The sequence below is a fragment of the Protopterus annectens genome, chromosome 9.part0 (genome assembly GCF_019279795.1).
Source record: "Protopterus annectens isolate FY-2018-M chromosome 9.part0, PAN1.0, whole genome shotgun sequence".
In the NCBI taxonomy this organism is placed as follows: domain Eukaryota; kingdom Metazoa; phylum Chordata; order Ceratodontiformes; family Protopteridae; genus Protopterus; species Protopterus annectens.
The window spans coordinates 312,925,557-312,946,972 of NC_056743.1; the positions used below are offsets into that span (position 1 = coordinate 312,925,557).

At 45.6% G+C, this 21,416-nt stretch overlaps 1 protein-coding gene across 2 annotated transcripts in view; it reads right to left on the bottom strand.

Annotated features, from left to right (window-relative positions):
- Positions 1-21,416, bottom strand: part of SLC39A13 (solute carrier family 39 member 13) — a 584,382-nt gene that overhangs the window by 18,040 nt on the left and 544,926 nt on the right. For both annotated transcript variants that reach the window (XM_044082895.1, XM_044082894.1), the window contains one exon: positions 5,269-5,368. In XM_044082895.1, the coding sequence (XP_043938830.1) occupies positions 5,269-5,368 (100 nt within the window). The remainder of the gene's footprint in view (positions 1-5,268; positions 5,369-21,416) is intronic.

A 21,416-nucleotide genomic window follows, 5' to 3' on the forward strand; every position in this document is an offset into this window, starting at 1 on the left:
TCAGGGATTCCAGTCCTAGAAAGCAATTGAATTTTACTTCTCTTGGTGAGAGAAGCCACAAGTAATGATAAAAGTCAGCAATTTTATCTCATTTTAGAATAGATCTGCATCTGACAGCTGCATTATCACTATGGATGTCTAAAAGGAGACATACCAGCAAACAGACACTGACATGACTGGAAACAATGTGGATATTCATTAGCACACTCCCCAGAAGGAAAAAATGATGGAATTCATTCTGAAATATTTAAAACCGGTCCATCGCTAGATGAATATATAAAGTCAAATAAAAATAACAGAAGAGCTTGAAGATGTTTTGAATAAACAATCTGATGAGATCTAATTAATATTAAAAAAGAGACAAATTAAACAGAAAATGATTGGATATGAGGTTGAACAGGATGCTGGTAGACCTGGAAGACAGGCTAAGGAGGAAAAATCTACGATTTGCAGCTAACCTAGTGGATCTAAACTACATTGAATTTTTCAAGGAGTAGACAGCACTGGAATGCGTTTCCCCAGCAAGACATTGACTGACAGAGCTCACAAAGAGTATTCTGCAATTTTGTCAGCCAGAAATGACTGAAACCATATTAGAACACAAACTTTCCAATAGAAAAAAAGCACTGTAGTCCAAAATATGGCAGAAACGGAAGTTAGAATTACAGAAACCTGAGTGTATGTGTAGAGCATCTACTCTAACTTAACCAGGCAAAAAGATGCAAGTTTATTACCATCATGAAGCAGTGTACAGAGGCAGGCTTGAGATATACGATAACATACCCAGCCATATTCAAAAGCGTCTTCTCAACTGGGTAGGATACAAACTATATAGCCAAAGGCTACTGCAGCAGTGAGAATGATGAACATCTTATACAGCATAAGCAAGCAAGGAATAGTATTCTGTAGAGTTTTGATATCGTGCCCAAAAGCTGTCACATGTGAATGCCATCCATGTTACCAAATGGAGGGACAGGCAAACCCCAACTGCCTATAGAAAGTAGCAGCCAGGCAAGGTTACTATTTTACTGATATCATAATCTGAGGCTGTGGTAACTCTGGCTGGCTGAAAATACTTAACGTTTGCTTGGCATTCACAGTGGAAATCAATACCACATCCATAAAAGTTTTTCACAGGCTGCTGAAATCTTAGTTACTACTGGCTGCTTCTGGAACCAGAGCTGATGCAGATTCTTTTGTGACCTAGAAAAGGAGTACTAAGTTCTCAAACATGATGTATAAAAGTAGTTAGAATATTCTCTTTCTTTTCACTATACTCCAGTTTGTCTTTAATCTATGGCCTAAATCTCACTGAAGGAGGCATTAAGGACCAGTGAAGTTGGTACGGCAAATTCAGGCATGATGGCATATCACACCTCTTGGCACCTACTGGACTTTGCTGCACTGTCCGCTGCATTACACATCAAATGTGGCGAGTTAGGTACTGTAGAGAAATTAGCCACCTTAGCAGAGAGAGATTGGTGTGTAGCTCACTAATGTGCACCTTTTCCAGCATCTGTACCAAATAATCCATAACATCATGCTGGAATCTCAGCATATGGCAGAGAGAACTAATAGTCATACGCAAGTCAAAGCTTAGGAGTCTGTTCTTTGAAAGATGGACCACTGTGCTCGTGCTGTAGCCTACTTCATGGTCACCTCAATGATGATAAAAGTCCACAACTGGGTTGTGAGCTCACAATTCCAATCCTAAGATGGCTAGATAATCCTGTGTGGTCTCCTAGGCAAAGGACAATAGTTTCTTTCAGTGGGGGAACCAACCAGGAAGGTATGAATAAAGAGATGAAGACATCTTTTAGGACTCTTTCCTGAAGATGAAGATAGAATTATGGGGTAACCCCTTTATATTGCATCAATTGCAATACCTTCCCAAACCTGAAATGGGGAATTTGCCGCATCTCAATTGTCCAAGTGTGGTGCTTCCCCTTGCAAGGCCTCAATGTGCTTACTCAGTAAGAAATGCTCAAAAAATGACAACAATGAGGTAGAGACATTCCCAAGGTTCCACTAAGATAAATCTGCTGTCAGCTCCTCAGATCCCTGTCTCAGTGGAGCAAAATTCATGAAAGTTCAGATGCTGGCCTACACGAGTTTCAGGACAAGGCCAGCAGAGTGACAATCTGGATAGAACAGTGCAGTGAAGGCCACCACCTGGTGCCAGCATCAGTAATGAAGCGCTCATTGCCCAGGGCTAGAAGACTGAGAAATCCTGAATGATTTGTATCAGCATGGAGATCAGAACCATCATAGAGATCCAGGGACAGCACAGTAGGATTTGACAATGAAGACAGTGGCAGCATGGGCAGTATCAGTGCATTAAAGCTAGTCTTGGTAGTGCCACAGCCTACAGCATATTAGCTGACCTTGAAGGAATCGATCAAGGAACACGGTTGATGACAAGGCTGCAATCAATTTAGGCAAGGAAACACTAAGATGGTCCAATATGGAATCTACAAAAAGGGACAAAGCCCATCTCAACCTATGTTGAGAGTTTCACACAAGCAGTGTCAGCAAAAACTTACCTGTGAGAGTAAAGAGAGTGAAGACAGCTGGCAGACAAGGGTCTGAAGAGGACATTCCAAGGGAGGTCCACCATGGAAAGGGAAAAGCACTTTCTTCTCTCTGACTTACAGGGATAGGCCTCCCAAATACTGACCACCAGCTCAGGCACACCAGATTCAGAATTCAAGTCCTCTTTATTCCTTCTAGGATTCTTGGGAACAGGGAGAGATTTTCTTAGGAAAAGACATCTGACATATCTTGTTGTTTAGAGTTGTTGCTGGGCTTAGAATGTAGAGTGTTTATTATTAGACTCCTTAAAGTTTTGGGATGTGGATGGCCTCAAGTGTCCTAACTCTACTCAAGCAACAACTCTTTCAGAATCAATTTATTCATGTGGTTAATTAACATTCTATCAAAATTCAAACAGATTCATAGGTTCATGCATGTTTACTAGGCTAACCACGGGGTAATTTTTAAGCCTAGCCAAGCATCCCAAATCTCTGACAAGTTCTGGTACTCTTGGTAAGTGTAAGTAGGGGCTTGGGAGATGAAATATTTATAAACAGGGGCCCGTGAGATAAACCATTTACAGGTTGCCTGTGCCTATTAGAGACACAATTGCCAAGCCAGGGATGAATTTCCTGTTCCCCATCCAATTGTCTACATTACACTTGAATTGGGTTATGGAGGAACTTTTCTTCACATGGATGGGGAGTCTGTTCCAGAGTCTAGATTAAAACCCTGGCTCACCTGTATGGTGGGCAATAACTTATACCAGTTGCCACAGAAAGGCTCATGATCTCACAATCATCGTTGAGGTATTGAGGTTCCAAGCTTACCACATGGTTCTATGCTGAGGAGGAATCTTATAGGAGTAGGATTTACAGATTTAAACTCTATTTTTTCATTTTCAGAAAGTAATGCAAATACACAATCTGGTAGCAGGTTAACACCAATTAGCCAAAAAAGATGGTATCAGAAAGTAAATCAGCTTAAACTGCAACACAACAACTACAACACTAAACAGCACAAGTTTTGTATCAGAGAAATACTATTTCTAATACTTGCAAAGAAGCAAAATAATGCCAGCAGGGTTGGATGAAAAGGTGCAGGGAAAAGGAGTTACATGGAGGAAAACCGCAATCACCCTTAGCAATTAAGTCAATAAAATTATGGCTAAATCTCAGACTCTATGGAAAATGTCAAAACTAAAAAGAATGATGCCAACCTTAGGAAGAAACTGGGGAAAAAATTCAAACATTACACAAAAATAAACAAAAAGCCTTAGGCCATTACTCTCCTGTGAACTTGAGTGGCAAAGATCTGGAGAAGACAGTCATACAGATGACAATATGGGCAAGAGGGAGAAGCTAAAACTTGGGAGTTTTTTTTTGTGTCAAGTTGTCTGAAAGCTGGAATTTTAGTCCTGTGGTTGGAGGAGGATTAATCTAACCATGACAGATGCAGAATTATTATGCCAAGTTCCTTGAAAAAATCTAAATGACAGACGCAACGAGTGAAAGTATGATTACTGCATTAAAGTCTTCATTCTTGAGACATGGGTTACCTGCAACTGCCGTAACTGCAGTACAAAAGTCGGGAATTAAAAATGCTGCACAAATTGAGTGGGAATAACAGTCATACAATGCCTGGTCCACATTATCCATAATTTAATGGGCAAGTGGAGAAAACTACCTAGTGCAAAAAAAAGAAAAAGAGCTGTAGCAAAAGGTATAAGAACTACCATCTTTGAGATTTTAATATATGAATATTACATTGCAGGAAATTACTCTTTCATCACCTCAAGTATTAGTAAGCTGAAGGATAAAAAGCGAATTATGAGTACCTACTTCAGTTATGTTACTGATGTCTGAAAATCAACATAAAAGAAAAGAAATACAAAGAAGAAATCAACAAAGACAAAAACTGTGGTACAACAGAAACTGCAAAAGCCATGAGAGAGTCTGCAGCCTGAAGTAGCTGGTTAAGAAGCTAACTCCAAGTTTACAATGTTTGTTTGGGAAGGCAAAAAGTTGTACAGGAGAAATCGCAGAGAATTAATACCACACAAGTCACATATTATCCAGCTATAGGAAAATAAACACTGAGGAGAAGAAGGAGCTCCTCAAGCTGTGTCTCCAAGAAATGTTGTAGTGCAGTAAGAACTGTCCCAAAAGGAACATCACCAAGAACATCAAGTGTCCAGTGTAGTACTGTATCTCTGCCTTGCCATCAAGATATGACGCAGCAGAAAGGACGAAATGTCACAAGAACTGAATATGCTTCAAGGATGTATAGAGAATTAACAAATGCATCAAGCTTCTCCTTTCAAATACTAGCCTCTCTGTCTACAGCACTTCATGTATCTGTTTGGACCTATTTAACATAAACAGAAAACTACCATCCACTGCTGAACAGCCAGGACAATTCAATGAAGTAACAAGTTAGTGGCCAATTGAGAACGTCATAGCAGACAAAAACAGTTTTGACAACCTATCTTCTGAGGAAGGTTAACATAGTCACAAAGCCTGAGCAGGCTGTACTGCAACACCTGCATTAGTTCACAGCATCTCACTGCCTCTTTGTTCGAATTGTCTAATGACAATGACTCAGCAAATGCGAAGTTTAGAAGGAAGACATAGATTCTGGAGAGAACTTGCATTTATATTTGCAGTCCCTGCTGCCCCTCTCTCATACAATACAGCAAAGAAAGTGGAAAATGCTATATCACTACAAAGAGCTTACCATAGGGACCTCTCCTGAAGAAGATCAGGTACTACATTCACCAAAGCAATGTATATAAACCCTCCTGATGTGAAAGGCAGTATCCAAGCCACCGTATCCCCTACAAAAGAACCAAAATACAATTAAAAGCTTGCATAAAAGGGGAAAAAAAAACTTCTGTGATCAAGTCAAAGCAATTCCACTCCGTTTTATCCACAGAACACTACAGATGCTACCATACTCTACTACATTACAAAGTGATAACGATATATATATATATATATATATATATATATATATATATATATAAAAAAAAAAACTTGGACTCTAGATACGCCATATATAACCTATCATATATAATCTAATCTAGCTTAATCTAATTTAATCTACTGTAGTCTAGTTATCCATTAAAATAAGTACTTGACTGTGACATGTGTTTACTGCATTAATGATGGATGTGTGTCTTGTTTGTCTCTTTCGGCTTTTCCTGGTTAGGGGTCGTCACAGCGGAACTCCGGTCCGCTAATGATTGGCAGTTGATTTTTATGTACCAGCTTGCCAGGCCTGACACACAACCTTCAACAAAGGTACGCCCATTCACGCATGTCTTCATGCAGAAGACACTCTAGCTGAGAATCGAACCGGACAGCGTCTTACTGTGAGGCGACAACGCTACCGCAGCACCACCACCGAAATTGAAAGGCACCCAGGTGAAAAATGGAAAAATTCAATTTTGGTCTTTTTTCTCTGAATTTTGTAATGTGTAGAATCAGAGAGAAAGTAGTGAAACCACAAGAAATCTCCCTTGCCACAGGAGAGAGAATGCAAAAACTCCCACTTGCGTTGCTCAACTGAACAGAAAACAGAAAAAAAAATTCTCACATGCAGTAAAAAGGGTGCACCATTCCCAGAAGACCCTGACTAGGCAGGACTTCCAAACTCTCAGCTCCAAGTCAAGGCTAAAGGTGTTGCTCAAGAAGTCTAAAAATTACATGATGTTTTGTTTTCTTTTCTATTAATATATGTGCATCTATGTAATTGTTTAAAATGTTATTTAATAAAGATGTTAAAAAAAGATACTCATTCCAAAACACAAGAATAAAAAAAAGCCTGCCACTCAGTTTTGCAAAGTTAGCAACATCTATTCATTCTTACTTCTCTGCAAATGAACAATGCAGATAAGGGCATGGGCTACCCGATTTTTTCACATTTCACATCAGTCTGACCATCTGACTGGAGTAAGAGGGACTACAGTTTCAACAAACTTTTCCAGAGCTTTTAAAACAAGAAGCACTACTTGAAGTTCAATCTGGACGATATAAGCAACCCACTCCTGAGGAGTCCCATTCGCTCTTGACTTCAACCCACAAGCAAAACATCCAATATCAGGATAGATGACGGGTTCTGCTGCAGGAGGGAAAGCCTGCAATGAAACTACTGGGAAGCATCACCTACTTACAGCCTGGAGACAAGGCTCTGATACAAAAAAGAAGTTATGTTCTTACCATAACGTTCCATCTGTGTTGTCGATCTTTATTCATTCTTGAATGTAGGATCCGGTTCCGATCCTCAGAACCGACTCTGCCATTATATCAAGCTTGCGCCAGCCAGAAACTCTCAAGCCAAGGCTACCCATACTGCCTCTCTTCCCTTCACCTCAGATCGACTTTTGCCCCTAAATTAGAAAAGCATGGAAGCCTTGTCTGAGCAATAACCCTACTAGAACCCCAGGACTAATTCCGAACCTCCAGGAGTCTCTTGGAGGGGGAAAAAGGGTGAGATGTCAAGAATGAATGAAGATCGACAACACAGATGGAACGTTATGATAAGAACAGAACTTCTTTATCTAATGTTGTCAATCTTCATTCATACTTGACTAATGGGACAGAGTCCCTAGCTACTTCAGACTCTGGGAGGCCCTAGGGAAGGATATTCCTGAGCACCATAGAGCCAAAGGATGCTCTTCCTGTGGAGACCGTATCCGATTTGTAATCAGTGATAAAGGTATGGGGGCAAGTTGTGGCTGCACATATGTCATCCATAGAAGCTCTGGAATGAAAGTCTATTGAAGTGGAAACAGATCTGGTAGAATGAGCCCTAACTTTTGTTGATAAGCCTAGCTTATTTTGGTCATAAATAAAAGTAATGCAATCTCTCAGTCACTTTGACAGAGTGAATTTCGAAACTGGTTTGACCAGTCTAGTACCTGAAAAGGATAGAAACAGTTGGTCCAATTTTCTAAATGATTTTGTTTGATCCAAATAAAAATGTAATTGTCTGTGTACGTCCAATAAATGCAAACGATATTCTCCCTTGTTTGAGAAATTTGGGAAGAAGACTGGTAAAGCTATGGTCTGATTAATATTGAAATATGACACTACTTTAAGCAGAAAGGAGGGATTAGTTCTGAGTGATACTCTCTTGTGAAAAATGGTATATGGATGTTTTACACAAAGCCTGCAATATCTGAGATTCTCCTGGCCGATGTGATGGCTACCAGGAAGAGAGTATTCCAAGATAAAAACTTGAAATCACAGGTGGCTGCTGGCTTGAAAGGCTGACGGCCAAACATTGTAAAACCAAAGTTAAATTCCAAGGCACAATGGGCACCTTGAAAGGTGGTTTCAAATGTAAAGTGCCCTTAGGAAAAGCTTTTCAAAGATGGGGAGACATCAAGAAATGGTCATCGAATCAGTTAATGGAAATCTGAAATGGCAGCTAAATGAACTCTAATGAGAAAAGTAGAGGCTCCCAATTGAAATAAGCTGGTTAAATATTCCAAGACCTTATTGATCGAGGCTGAGAAAGGATCAATACTGTTTTCATCAGACCAAAACACAAATCTCTTCCATTTACTAAGTTAGAAGTTATGTACTCACCATAACGTTCCATCTGAGTAGGTGTATTCATTTGTCTGCAACCTGTGGGTTATGGATCCGATATCGGATCCGAACCGGCATGGTTTACCAGCTATGGATCCAAGCTCTCAGCTCCTCCCCTCACCCATAATGCCCTGCTCTACCCTCATGACCTCAGATCGAGTTTGCCAACAGCAAGAACACCCTGAAAAGGGTAACACAACATATGCAGGAAACTGAAAGGCCAGGGGGATAGGAGGGCGGGATGGTTGCAGACAAATGAATACACCTACTCAGATGGAACGTTATGGTGAGTACATAACTTCTAAATCTGAAGTAGGAAATTCATTGTCTGCAACCTGTGGGACAGAGTCCCCAGCTACCTGAATCTTGGGCGGCCATCATGGAAGGATATTCGAGCACCGCTGAGCCAAAGGATGCTCTACCCTAGATGCAAGATCCAATTTGTAGTGGGAAATAAAAGTATGAGATGAAGCCCACGTGGCTGCTGCACAAATATCATCTAGAGGAATCCTAGCCTTAAAGGCTGCCGATGTAGAGACTGACGGGTTGAATGGGCATGTACACCCTCCGGTCGGGCCTTCCAGCTTGATAAGCCAATAAGATACATTGTGAAATCCAGCGAGATAATGAAACTTTAGAAATTGGTTTGCCCAAGTTAAATTTAGCAAAGGAAATGAACAACTGGTCGGATTGCCTATGACCAGCCGTCCTGTTTAGATAAAATCTAAGTTGCCTGTGAACATCTAAGGAGTGAAGCTTGTATTCACCTTTGTTTTCATATTTAGGAAGAAGACAGGGAGGTTAATGGATTGATTAATGTTAGCTTCAGAAGCTACCTTAGGAAGAAAGGACGGGTTGGTCCTGAGGTAAACATGGTCCGGATGAAAGACCAAGTAAGGAGGTTTAGCTGATAATGCTTGAAGCTCTGAAACTCTCTTGGCAAGTAATGGCTACTAAGAAGGCGGTCTTGAAAGGTAAGAATTTGAGATCTACCGTGAGTCACGGTTCAAGGGGCGGTCAAGGCCTGGAGAACTAAGGAAAGGTCCCAAAGAGGAACCGCTGCTTTACAGGGGCCTGAGAAGAAAAGTACCTTTAAAGAAAATCTTACACAACTTGGCCGACATCAGTGGATTGGAGTCATGACCAATGTGATAATGGGAAATTGCCGCAAGTTGTACTTTGACCGTGGAACTGCTGGCACCATCATTAAAAAGAGTGGTTAAGAAATCAAGCACCAAAGGGAGAGGAACTGTGAAGGGTTTAGGCCTTGCCGCTCCGCCCTACGAGAACCGTTTCCACTTGCTGCGGTAGACTTTCCTAGTGGATGGCTTATGAGCTGCCACCAGGATGGCCTTAACAGGGGGCGAAATATCGGGAGTCCTGATCAAGAGTGGAACTGGAGCAGCCAAGCGGTCAGCTTCAGGTTGTCCAGGTTCGGAGGAGATAAGTGGGATGGATGAGATATCAGATCCAGAATGGGATCTAGAATCCAAGGAGGATTCACAGAGTGAGACCTTAGGAAGGGGAACCAGATCTGTCGAGGCCAAAACGGAGCAATGAGAATCATTCTGCACCCCAACCGAGAGGCTTTCTGAAGAACTTGGGAGCATCAGAGGAAAGGGGGGATAAGCATAAAGAAGACCGGGTGGCCAAGCATGCACCAGAGCGTCTCTTGGGGAACCTCCGGGAGGAGGTATCAGAGCGAAAAAACTGTCGCACTTGGTGTTTGAGGGAGAGGCAAAAAGATCGCAACAAGGAGTTCCCCACCATGCGAATATGCGTTCCGCTACTTGAGTATTGAGAGACCCCTCGTAAGGGGCGAGAATGGTGCGACTGAGTTTGTCCGCCAGGATGTTGGACCGACCCGGAATGTGCATTGCTATGAGAAAGCGGTTGGTGGAGATTGCCCATTCCCAAACTCTCATGGCTTCACGACAAAGAGGGTAAGACCTGGTTCCTCCTTGCTTGTTGATATACCAGACAACCGACATGTTGTCCGATTGAATCGCAATTGTTCCCAAGGGAAGAAAGGCCTGAAGTGCTAGCAACGCTAAGAGCACTGCTCTCATCTCTAGAACGTTGATATGCAGTAAGGTCTCTGAATCGTTCCACGTGCCTTGGACGGTCCGGCCTGCAAAATGCCCCCCCCCACCCGAGGCGGGAGGCGTCCGTGGTCACCGTGGCGAGAAGGGGAGAAGCACAAAATGGGCGGCCTCTGTGGAGATCTGGAGAGTGTAGCCACCACAGGAGGGACCGCTTGCAAGCCTTGCTGATCGCAATGGGATGATGCATAGGAAGAGCAAGATATGACCACTGGACTAAGAGTGTCCATTGGAGGATGCGCATATTGAACCTGGTGAGAGGAAGAAGCGCTATAGCAGCCGCCATGGACCCTAGAGCCCTCAGGACCAACTCCGCCGGAACTGAGCTTGAGTGGAGAATGGCCCGCACCTGGAGTTGCAGATTTTGAACTCTGTCCGCAGTGAGGAAGGCTTTTAATCTCCTTGTGTCTAACCTGGCACCTATAAAATCTATGAACTGCGTGGGTGCTAGGTTGGATTTTTAATGTGTTAAAAGTGATGCCCAGACGGGGAGCAAGATGGAGAAAGGAGTCTCGCCAATAGTAGTAGATGCCTTGTTGGGGCGGTAAGGAGCCAGTCGTCCAGGTAGGGAAAGACCTGTACCCCTGAAGCCTCAGGTGGGCCGCTACCACTGCTAATACTTTGGTGAACACCGTGGGGGCTGTGGTGAGACCAAAGGGAAGGACCCAGAACTGGTAGTGACTGGCTCCCAGCCGAAGCGGAGAAACCTCCTGGGCGCCTGTCCATTAGTATGTGGTAGTACGCATCCTTGAGGTCTATGGAGCACATCCAGTGATTTTCTCCCAGAAGGGGAGAATAGACTGCAGCGTGACCATTCGAACTTCTCCTTGGGAACTGCCAGGTTCAAGAGTGAAAGGTCTAAAATTGGTCTTAGATCCCCCGTCTTTTTTGGCACTAAAAAGAACCTGGAGTAGAACCCTGATCCGATCTGGTCTGGGGGGACGGGCTGGATGGCTCTTTTCTTTAGCAGATGGCCAATTTCTGCCAAAGCGGCCTCCCACTGACCGGGTGGAACGTCGGGGAGGGACTTCAATTTTGGCAAGTGAAGAAAGGGGATACGGTATCCTCTGGATATGATCTGGAGAACCCAGCGGTCTGATGTTATGGACTCCCATGCCACCAGGTGCTCCGAAAAATGTCCCCAGACTGCCTTCAGAGTGGAGCAGCCGGGCAACCCCTCAGGGCTGCTGCGTGGGCCATTCAGAGAAGGGTTCTCTGGACCCGAAGTTCCTGGGAGCCCCTCTGCCCCTAGGGCAGCGTCCTCCCTGTCCTCCTCTGCCACGGAAGGACTGGTTGTCCGGAGCAGGCTGGGATTGCTGCGACTTCCGGAACCACATCTTCTTCTGACCCTTTTGGTTCCTAGAATAGGGCCTCTGGGGTGCAGAGAAGTGGATTCCGACGGCAGACAGCATCTTCCCATCCTTCTCGCTCTGGGTCAAGGTGTTGCGAACAGATTTGCCAAAGAGGGCAGAACCATCGAAGGGGGCGTTCACAAATGACGCCTTGAAGGGCTCTGAGAAATCGCAATGACGGAGCCAGGCCTGACGTCTAGTAACTTCGCCTGCCCCTGCGGCTCTAGCGGCGCCTTCCGTAGCATGGGAGAGTAGCCGCATAGAGGTATTGGTGACGGACGTGAGAGTGGCCATGCGGGTGGAGTGCAGCACTTTTTCCTCCTCCGACATGGACTCTGGGGGGGGGGTGCAGCGTATTCTTTAATAAGATCGCGCTGCATCCTAATCACATGTGCCAAATAGTTCAGCGCCCTTACAGAGAAGGTCGCTGAATTAAACATCCGCTTCCCCAAGCGGTCCATCATCCGAGACTCCTTGCTCGGGGGATGGACTGAGGGACTCTCCTGAGCAAGTTCCCTCTTGGTGGCCGCCGCCGTCAACATGGCATCTACCGGAGGCCCCTTACTCCAATGGGCACGGTCAGCCGGGGGACTGAGAATACGGTCGGGCCTTTTAGGGATTGGCTCCACGGTGTCCGGTTCCTTCCACGCCCTGGTGGTAATGAGGTCCACCAGGGGGTCGGCAGGTGTCGGGCCCGCTTCAAATGCCTCCAAGAACACGGACTCATCCAAGGAAGACTTGGGGGCAGACCACCCCCTATGCGAGCATTTCCATGATGTCTCCAAATGAGACATCGGGGGGTGACAGTGGGGAGCCTTCCCCTTCCTCCAAATCCATGTCTTCTGTGAGAGACTCGGGGGAGTCTATGTGCCTCCTTTTGCACGTATGTTTGCGGGGAACATCCTCCGGGGGGCTGTCAGAGGACTCCTCGCAAACAGTAACCTGTTCCAGGGGAACAGCTTGGGGCACAGGAGCGGGCTGTCCCAAGGGCCGGATGGTGGAAGCCTGACCCAGTGCAGAGGGAGCCGGGGGGGCGAAGCAAGTGCCGGGGTCCGAGACCCTCAACAGGGCCCTCTCCACTACATCAAAAGCCGAAGGGGAGCCGACCTCACCAAAGGATCTGACAATCGGCTCCCCCTCGGATCCGAGGAGGGATCGAGCCGGCGCCGGCGCTGGATCCGGGGACAGTGCGCTCGGCCACAGACGGGCGCCGAAGGAGCACTGATCCCCGGATCCGGGCTCGGATCCAGGCTCGAGAGGTCGGACCCGAAGCACTCGAGGGCAGGGTCGGATCCGGTACCAAGTACTATCGGCGCCGACCCACCCCGGCTCGGCTGCTCGGCTCCAACTGCTCCGAACCTGGGTAGCGGGTCGGAGAAGGAGCAATTGGCTTGAAAAAAGGGGTCGAGCTCCCCCCAGAGGGGGGGGAGGCAAGAGCACTCCCATCTGCATCTGGGCCTGGATGAACCTTCTCATCATCCGGTCCAGATCAGCGTCTGACAGGCTATAAGTTGATCTCGACGAGGCTACCGAGGTAGGCCTTGAGTGCCTCCTCGATAGCCTCGAGGGAGATCGGGTCTCCTCCTCCTCAGGTCCCGTGAAAAACACTGGAGACCGGAGCCGAGGAGGGAGAGCCAGCAGACAAGGAGGCCGGAGGAGAAACCCGCTTGGCTGGCGGGCCGAAACAGAGGTCTCGCCCACCGCTTATGGTGCTTCTCCCTCCGGTCCTTCTTTCTAGCTTCCCTCTCCTCCGACCACTACAGGGAGGTTGAGTCCCAGGAGGAGGAGGGGAGCCGGAGAGGAGACAACCGGGCTTAAACGGTTACCCCGAAGGCGGAGGCCGGAGCCGAGTCTGGTGGCAAAGACCCGCCAAGACAAGCTTGGACCTCCGCTCCTTCATCGCCCTGGGGTTGAACCCTGCACAAATGGAACATCCAGAAGTGAGGTGTTCAACCCCAAGGCATCTAACACGAGTGTGGCCATCAGCGAAAGCTTATGGCCACACTCGAGCACTTGAGAACACAGCTTTGGGCTGTTCAGACATCCCAAAAGCAAAGAAGGTTACTTAAACTAGTTAAAGTAAAGTAACAAAATCACTCAACAGGCCCAAACACACACCTACGCTACCAGCGAGGGAGGGATAAGTAAAATTAAATTTTAAACACTAAAAGTATGATTAAATAAAAGGGAAACCTACACTTCCACACAACTTTCACACAAAACTTCAAAAATTAGTACTTTAAGAGTAATAAAACTGCACTTAGCTGGAGAGCTTAGAAAACACAATATGGTCACCATGCGCGGCAAACGAGATCTGAGGTCATGAGGGTAGAGCAGGGCATTATGGGTGACGGGAGGAGCTGAGAGCTTGGATCCATAGCTGGTAAACCATGCCGGTTCGGATCCGATATCGGATCCATAACCCACAGGTTGCAGACAAATGAATCTCCTACTTCAGATATAACATTTTCTGGTGGATGGTTTATGAGAAGCCAGAAGTATCTATTGTACTGGCGAAGATAAATTGATTTTATTTTTATTTTTTGAAAACCCTGCTGATGACGGACAGCGTCTTGGGGCCCCCACCCTACCCCACCAATGAAGGCACCGGGAAAAGGAAATTCTTTGGTTTTCCGTTTGTTTTAGCGGAGAATGACCACAAGAAATCTTCCTTGCCACAGGAGAGAGAATGCAAAAACTCCCACTTGCGTTGCTGAACTGAACAGAAAACAGAAAAAAAAAATTCTCACATGCAGTAAAAAGGGTGCACCATTCCCAGAAGACCCTGACTAGGCAGGACTTCCAAACTCTCAGCTCCAAGTCAAGGCTAAAGGTGTTGCTCAAGAAGTCTAAAAATTACATGATGTTTTGTTTTCTTTTCTATTAATATATGTGCATCTATGTAATTGTTTAAAATGTTTTTTAATAAAGATGTTAAAAAAAGATACTCATTCCAAAACACAAGAATAAAAAAAAAAAGCCTGCCACTCAGTTTTGCAAAGTTAGCAACATCTATCCAGCAGATATTCTTACTTCTCTGCAAATGAACAATGCAGATAAGAGCATGGGCTACCCTATTTTTTCACATTTCACACCAGTCTGATCATCTGACTGGAGTAAGAGGGACTATAGTTTCAACAAACTTTTCCAGAGCTTTTAAAACAAGAAGCACTACTTGAAGTTCAATCTGGACGATATAAGCAACCCACTCCTGAGGGGTCCCATTCGCCCTTGACTTCAACCCACAAGCAAAACATCCAATATCAGGATAGATGACGGGTTCTGCTGCAGGAGGGAAAGCCTACAATGAAACTACTGGGAAGCATCACCTACTTACAGCCTGGAGACAAGGCTCTGATACAAAAAAGAAGTTATGTTCTTACCATAACGTTCCATCTGTGTTGTCGATCTTTATTCATTCTTGAATGTAGGAAATGGTTCCGATCCTCAGAACCGACTCTGCCATTATATCAAGCTTGCGCCTGCCAGAAACTCTCAAGCCAAGGCTACCCATACTGCCTCTCTTCCCTTCACCTCAGATCGACTTTTGCCCCTAAATTAGAAAAGCATGGAAGTCTTGTCTGAGCAATAACCCTACTAGAACCCCAGGACTAATTCCGAACCTCCAGGAGTCTCTTGGAGGGGGAAAAAGGGTGAGATGTCAAGAATGAATGAAGATCGACAACACAGATGGAACGTTATGGTAAGAACAGAACTTCTTTATCTAATGTTGTCAATCTTCATTCATACTTGACTAATGGGACAGAGTCCCTAGCTACTTCAGACTCTGGGAGGCCCTAGGGAAGGATACTCCTGAGCACCATAGAGCCAAAGGATGCTCTTCCTGTGGAGACCGTATCCAATTTGTAATCAGTGATAAAGGTATGGGGGGGGGGGGGCAAGTTGTGGCTGCACATATGTCATCCATAGAAGCTCTGGAATGAAAGGCTATTGAAGTGGAAACAGATCTGGTAGAATGAGCCCTAACTTTTGTTGATAAGCCTAGCTTATTTTGGTCATAAATAAAAGTAATGCAATCTCTCAGTCACTTTGACAGAGTGAATTTCGAAACTGGTTTGCCCAGTCTAGTACCTGAAAAGGATAGAAACCGTTGGTCCAATTTTCTAAATGATTTTGTTCAATCCAAATAAAAATGTAATTGTCTGTGTACGTCCAATAAATGCAAATAATATTCTCCCTTGTTTGAGAAATTTGGGAAGAAGACTGGTAAAGCTATGGTCTGATTAATATTGAAATATGACACTACTTTAAGCAGAAAGGAGGGATTAGTTCTGAGTGATACTCTCTTGTGAAAAATGGTATATGGATGTTTTACACAAAGCCTGCAATATCTGAGAGTCTCCTGGCCGATGTGATGGCTACCAGGAAGAGAGTATTCAAAGATAAAAACTTGAAATCACAGGTGGCTGCTGGCTTGAAAGGCTGACGGCCAAACATTGTAAAACCAAAGTTAAATTCCAAGGCGCAATGGGCACCTTGAAAGGTGGTTTCAAATGTAAAGTGCCCTTAAGAAAAGCTTTTCAAAGATGGGGAGACATCAAGAAATGGTCATCGAATCAGTTAATGGAAATCTGAAATGGCAGCTAAATGAACTCTAATGAGAAAAATAGAGGCTCCCAATTGAAATAAGCTGGTTAAATATTCCAAGACCTTATTGATCGAGGCTGAGAAAGGATTAATACTGTTTTCATCAGACCAAAACACAAATCTCTTCCATTTACTAAGATAACGTTTTCTGGTGGATGGTTTATGAGAAGCCAGAAGTATCTATTGTACTGGCGAAGATAAATTGATTTTATTTTTATTTTTTTATTTAACATTTGTTAACCAGGAAAGTCCGACTTGGAATAAAGCCGATTTTCAGCAGAGGCCCAGCGGGAAATGATCCAGACACGTCTTTATAACTTGGGAGGAAACCAGAGCACCAGGAGGAAACTCACACGAATGCAGGGAGGACATGCAACCTCTGCACAGAAGGCACCCCAGCAGAGAATTGAACCGGAGAATCTCTCGCTGTGAGGTGACAATGCAACTGCTGCATCCCTCTGCTGCCGTTTTGCCAGGCAATTACTGGAAGTGGAGAAACCAAGCCATCAGCTTGAGATTTTGTAGGCTGGGATGGACCACGCCCAGTGGATAACAGGTCTGGGGTTGGATCCAGATGAACAAAGTGAAGCCAGAGAAAAGGAAACCAGACTTGGCGGGGCTTTCTTCAAAAACTGAAGGATTGGAGGGAAGGCATGAAAAAGTCCCAGGGCCCACTTGTGGAGAAGAGCATTTCTCGGGGACTAGAGCAAAGTAGCTGCTGCATTTGTAGTTTATGGGAGAGGTGAACAGATCTCAGCAAGTCTGACCCCAACAACGAAAGATCTTCGTCGCTACATTGAGATTGAAAGACCACCCATGAGGCAGGAGAATGCATCTGCTCAGTTTGTCCGCAATTGTGTTGGAGTTTCCCAGAATGTGCGTTGCTATCAGAAAGTGGTTGGAGGCGATTGCCCACTGCCAAACTCTTAGGGCATCCCAACAGGGAGTAGGATGTAGCTCCCCCCTGTTTGTTGATGAACCAGACCACTGATATGTTGTCTGACTGAATAGCAATTGTCCCTGAAGGGAGGGCAGACTGGAATACTTGCATCGCTAAGAGCACTGCCCTCAGTTCTAGGACGTTGATAAGCAAATTGGCTTCTTGAGGGGACAAAGTGCCTTGGACTGTCTTTCCCTGAAAATGCCCCTTCCCGCATCATGGATGTATCCGGGTTTACTGCGGCCTTGGGCTGAAGGGGGAAAAGGGATGGCTCCAAAATTCGTCTTCTGGCTTCATCCACCAAGATAATTCCTGCTTGCATCGGTTGGTTAGGCGGATTGGGTGGGACACTGGATGAGTTAGCAGTAACCACTGTGATGCCAGGAGCATCACAAGAAGCAGCCTCATGTGGTACCTCCCCAGAGAAACTAAGGTGATTGTTGTTGCCATGCACCCAAGGAGCTGTAAGACTAGACGAGCCAGAGCTTTGTCTTGAGAGAGTATCACTTGAAGTTGTAACCGCAACTTCACCAATCTGTGCAGTGGAAGAGCAGGCATGCAGATTTTGTGTTTAGTCTTGCTCTGATGAATTCTATGTCCCGTGTGGGGGATAATTTTGACTTTTCTTTGTTTACTGAAATGCCTAAGAACTCTGCAAGCCTTAGAACGGAGTCCAAGGCAGAAAGCAGCAGACACATGGTGGGGCGGTGAGGAGCCAGTCATCTAAATATGGAAACACATGGAATCCCTGTAGCCTTAAGTGAGCTGCTACTACCACTGCCATGCATTTGGTGAACACCCTGGGGGCTGTGGTGAGACCAAAGGGCAGTGCTCGAAATTGGTAATGACTGGCTCCTAGCCAGAAGCGGAGGTATCTTCTGGAGCATTTGTCCATTTTTATGTGGCAATACACATCCTAAAGATCTATGGAGCACATCCAATAATCTTTCTCCAGAAAAAGGATAGACTGAACCGTGACCATGCAGAATTCTGTCTGTTGTACAAATTTGTTCAGAACATCGAGGTCTAAGATTGGCCTCCAGTCCCCTGTCTTTTTTGGCATTAAAAAGACTCGAGTAAAATTCGGATCCTATTTTGTCTGGTGGGACTGTTGGAATGACTTTTTTTGAAGCAGCTTTGAATTTCCAGTGCTGCATATAATACATCCCTCTGACTGAGTGGAAAATCGGGGATTCATCGTTGTGGTCTGGGATAAAGATCGAAGGGGATATGGTAGCCTCTGGTAATTACTGCCTGCCCCAGGAATTGGATGTTGTGTGCCAGGCTGAATGGTACAGAGAGAATCTTCCCCCGACTGCTTCCAGAGGTAAGCAATCGAGCCGCGCTCAGGAGTGCTGGTAGGGTTGTGCTGAAAAAGAATCCCTGGAACCCTGGTTATGTGGGCCCCCTCTGCCACGGGAGGGCAGTGTTCCCGAAGAGTCCCCCACCTTTGCCCCTGGAGGAACACTCAACACATGTGTCCCGAAAAGGCCCTTGGGACTTTGAGCCACATCTTTCCATTCCTCTGATTCCTGGAGCAAAGTCGTTAAGGAGTGGAAAAACGCATAAACAAAGCAGAAAGGGTCTTTCTGTCCTTCTCACACCTGGCTAATGTGTCTCTGACTTTTGGGCCAAACAACAAAATGGCATCATCTGAAGTGTGGATAAAGGAAGACTTGAAGGGGTCCGCAAAGTCACATAAGCACATCCAGGCATGGCGCCTGATGGCAATGCCTGTACCCACTGCCCTGGATGTCCCTTTGGCTGTGTGTGCAGTAAGCTACATGGACGAGTTGGAGATCGACTCTAGGGTGGCAAGCTGGGAGGCAACTTTATTTCGGATCAAGTCAGACACTGCTCCAGCTAGGGTCTCTGAAAGCTCAGTTATCAGATCCCTTTTGAGTCACGTGAAGTGTGCCAAAAAATTCAAGGACCGTATGGTAAAGGTAGATGAAGCAAAGACCTACTTCCTGAATCTGTCCATCATCCAGGACTTTTGGTTTGGAGGATGGACAGCTGGACACTAGGCAAGTTCCTCTTTTGTGGCAGCCACCACCACCATGGCATCCACTGCTATACCTTTTGACCAGGGGAGTTGGTCTTCCAGTGCTGAAAGAATTTTGTCCGGTCTCCGGGGAATTGGCTCTATGGTATCAGGAGCCTTCCACACCCGTGGCACAATGAGTTTGATCAGTTCACTGGCAGGCGAGGTCACCCAAGAATTAGAAGGCCAGGCACGAAAAGCCTGCAAGAAAACAGATTCCTCAGAGGATGGGTTTGTAGGCTTCCAATCACACTTCTGTTTCAGAATTTCCAGGACGTCTCCAAAGACGTCATCTTCAGGGGGTGACAGAAGGGACCCCCCCCCCCTTCATCGAAATCTGTATCTTCAATGACTGATTCTTCTGGAGAATCCAGGTGCTTCCTCCTGCATGATCTCTTACAGGGTGGCTCCTCGGGGGAAAGGTTAAGGAGGACTCTGAAGATGGGGGATCCTGCAATAGGGTATCTTGCTGCTCTTGTGCCCGCCGCCCCAAGGTAGCAGATTGTGACAGCTGCGAGCCAGAGGATGCATAAATGTGACACTCCGATGGGGATGGTGCCAACTGTGAGCCTGCTGAGGCGAGGGCTCTCTCCATAATCTGGAAGGCATGCTCACGTGAAAAGGGATGGGAGCCCGGAACTGAGAAAGACAACCTCGGAACCAAGGTCACACCCCACTCTGATGAGCCCTCTCCCAGAGTAGGAGTCACGAGAGGACTTGTAACTGCCAGAGCAGCAGGAACCGTGGATGGTGCCGTGGAAAAAAATCAGAGCCAATCCAAGGATCTTGAACCCAGCAGCCAAATCATGGTCCCATGGGTGGGTCGGCTCTGAAAGTCGCAGACCACAGAGTCGGTTCCGGAACCAAGGTGAGATCAACCATCGGTACCAAAGTAGCTGCCACCGGGAAAAAAGTAGTGGGCTCTCAGACCTGCGCAGAGGTTGAAGAAGGATGATAAGTGGGTGTCTTGGGAAAGTAACCCATGGCTCTGGATAGGAGAGCGGTCCTAGGGGGAGCAGGAAAGCCTCTGACTGCCAACAGCTGATCCACCAATCTGACTACATCTAGCTCTGAAAGGCTCCTGGTGGAATGGACAGACATCCCAGAGGGTGATTCTGGCCTTTCAAGAAATGGGCTTAATTGTTGACCCAAGAACAAGTTTAAAGATGGGGAGTATTTAGTCCTAGGTGTACTCGACCTTCGACACCATGGTCTGTTGACCAGTAATTTGCTTTATAGGAGGGGACATTACTGGAATATTTGGAGACTATTGTTGATGCCGAGAGGGTCATTGGTACTGATAAGATCAGCGCTGCAGGAGTTTTGGCAGCTTCAATAATGGTTGGCACCGTGGGAGATGTGACAGATTTCGGTGCCGGAGCAGGAGTCAGTGCAGATTTAGCTATTTTAGGCCTTGGTTCAGAAGTATGAGTCGAAACCGGAGTCTTAATAGTTTTAGCTTCCTGTACCTTAGGAGACGAAGGCATTGAATGGCTCCTTTTCTTAGATTCCTTTCTGGGAGACAGATGTCTCTGCCTCAGACAAAACCTCACTGAAAGGGCATTTTAGCAGCCTCTTGAGAATAAGTTTGTTTTGCCTCTCTGCAAGGGTGTGAGCACTGAAACCCTTGCAAGGTTCGCATGGTAGTTGCATTTCCAAATGAGGGACACCTAAACAATAAGCACATGAAAGATGCCCATCGGAGTTGGGCATCTTTCTGTCACAGTCTTCACATTGCTTAAAAAACCTGTGGTTCTGTTCTGTTTTTCTGCCATTTTTCAAAAACAGCAAGAGGGCACACGCAAAGTAATGGAAACAGGGAGTACAGATTTTTTTTTAAAGAATATACCAACAGTTTTAAATAGAAGAATGCCCCCAAGAGGGTAACAGAAGGAAAGAAAGAAAATAAAGACACCAACAACAGTACTGAATAATTACCAGAGGGTAGAGGGAAGGGAAGGACCTATACCGATTGTAAGTGGAAACTACCCAGAAAAGGTAAGGGAAAAAGGTTGTACAAACACTCACACCAATAAACACCACTGACAATAGCTTCAAAGGAGAATGAGCAACAATTTAAACAAATAGAGAAAAAGATAGAGATATATATCAAAGAAAAGGTTTAGCACTTAGCTAAGAGCACGGCTGACACGCCCTATTTTCACGAGGCAAACGAGATCTGAGGTGAAGGGAAGAGAGGCAGTATGGGTTGCCTTGGCTTGAAAGTTTCTGTATGGCACA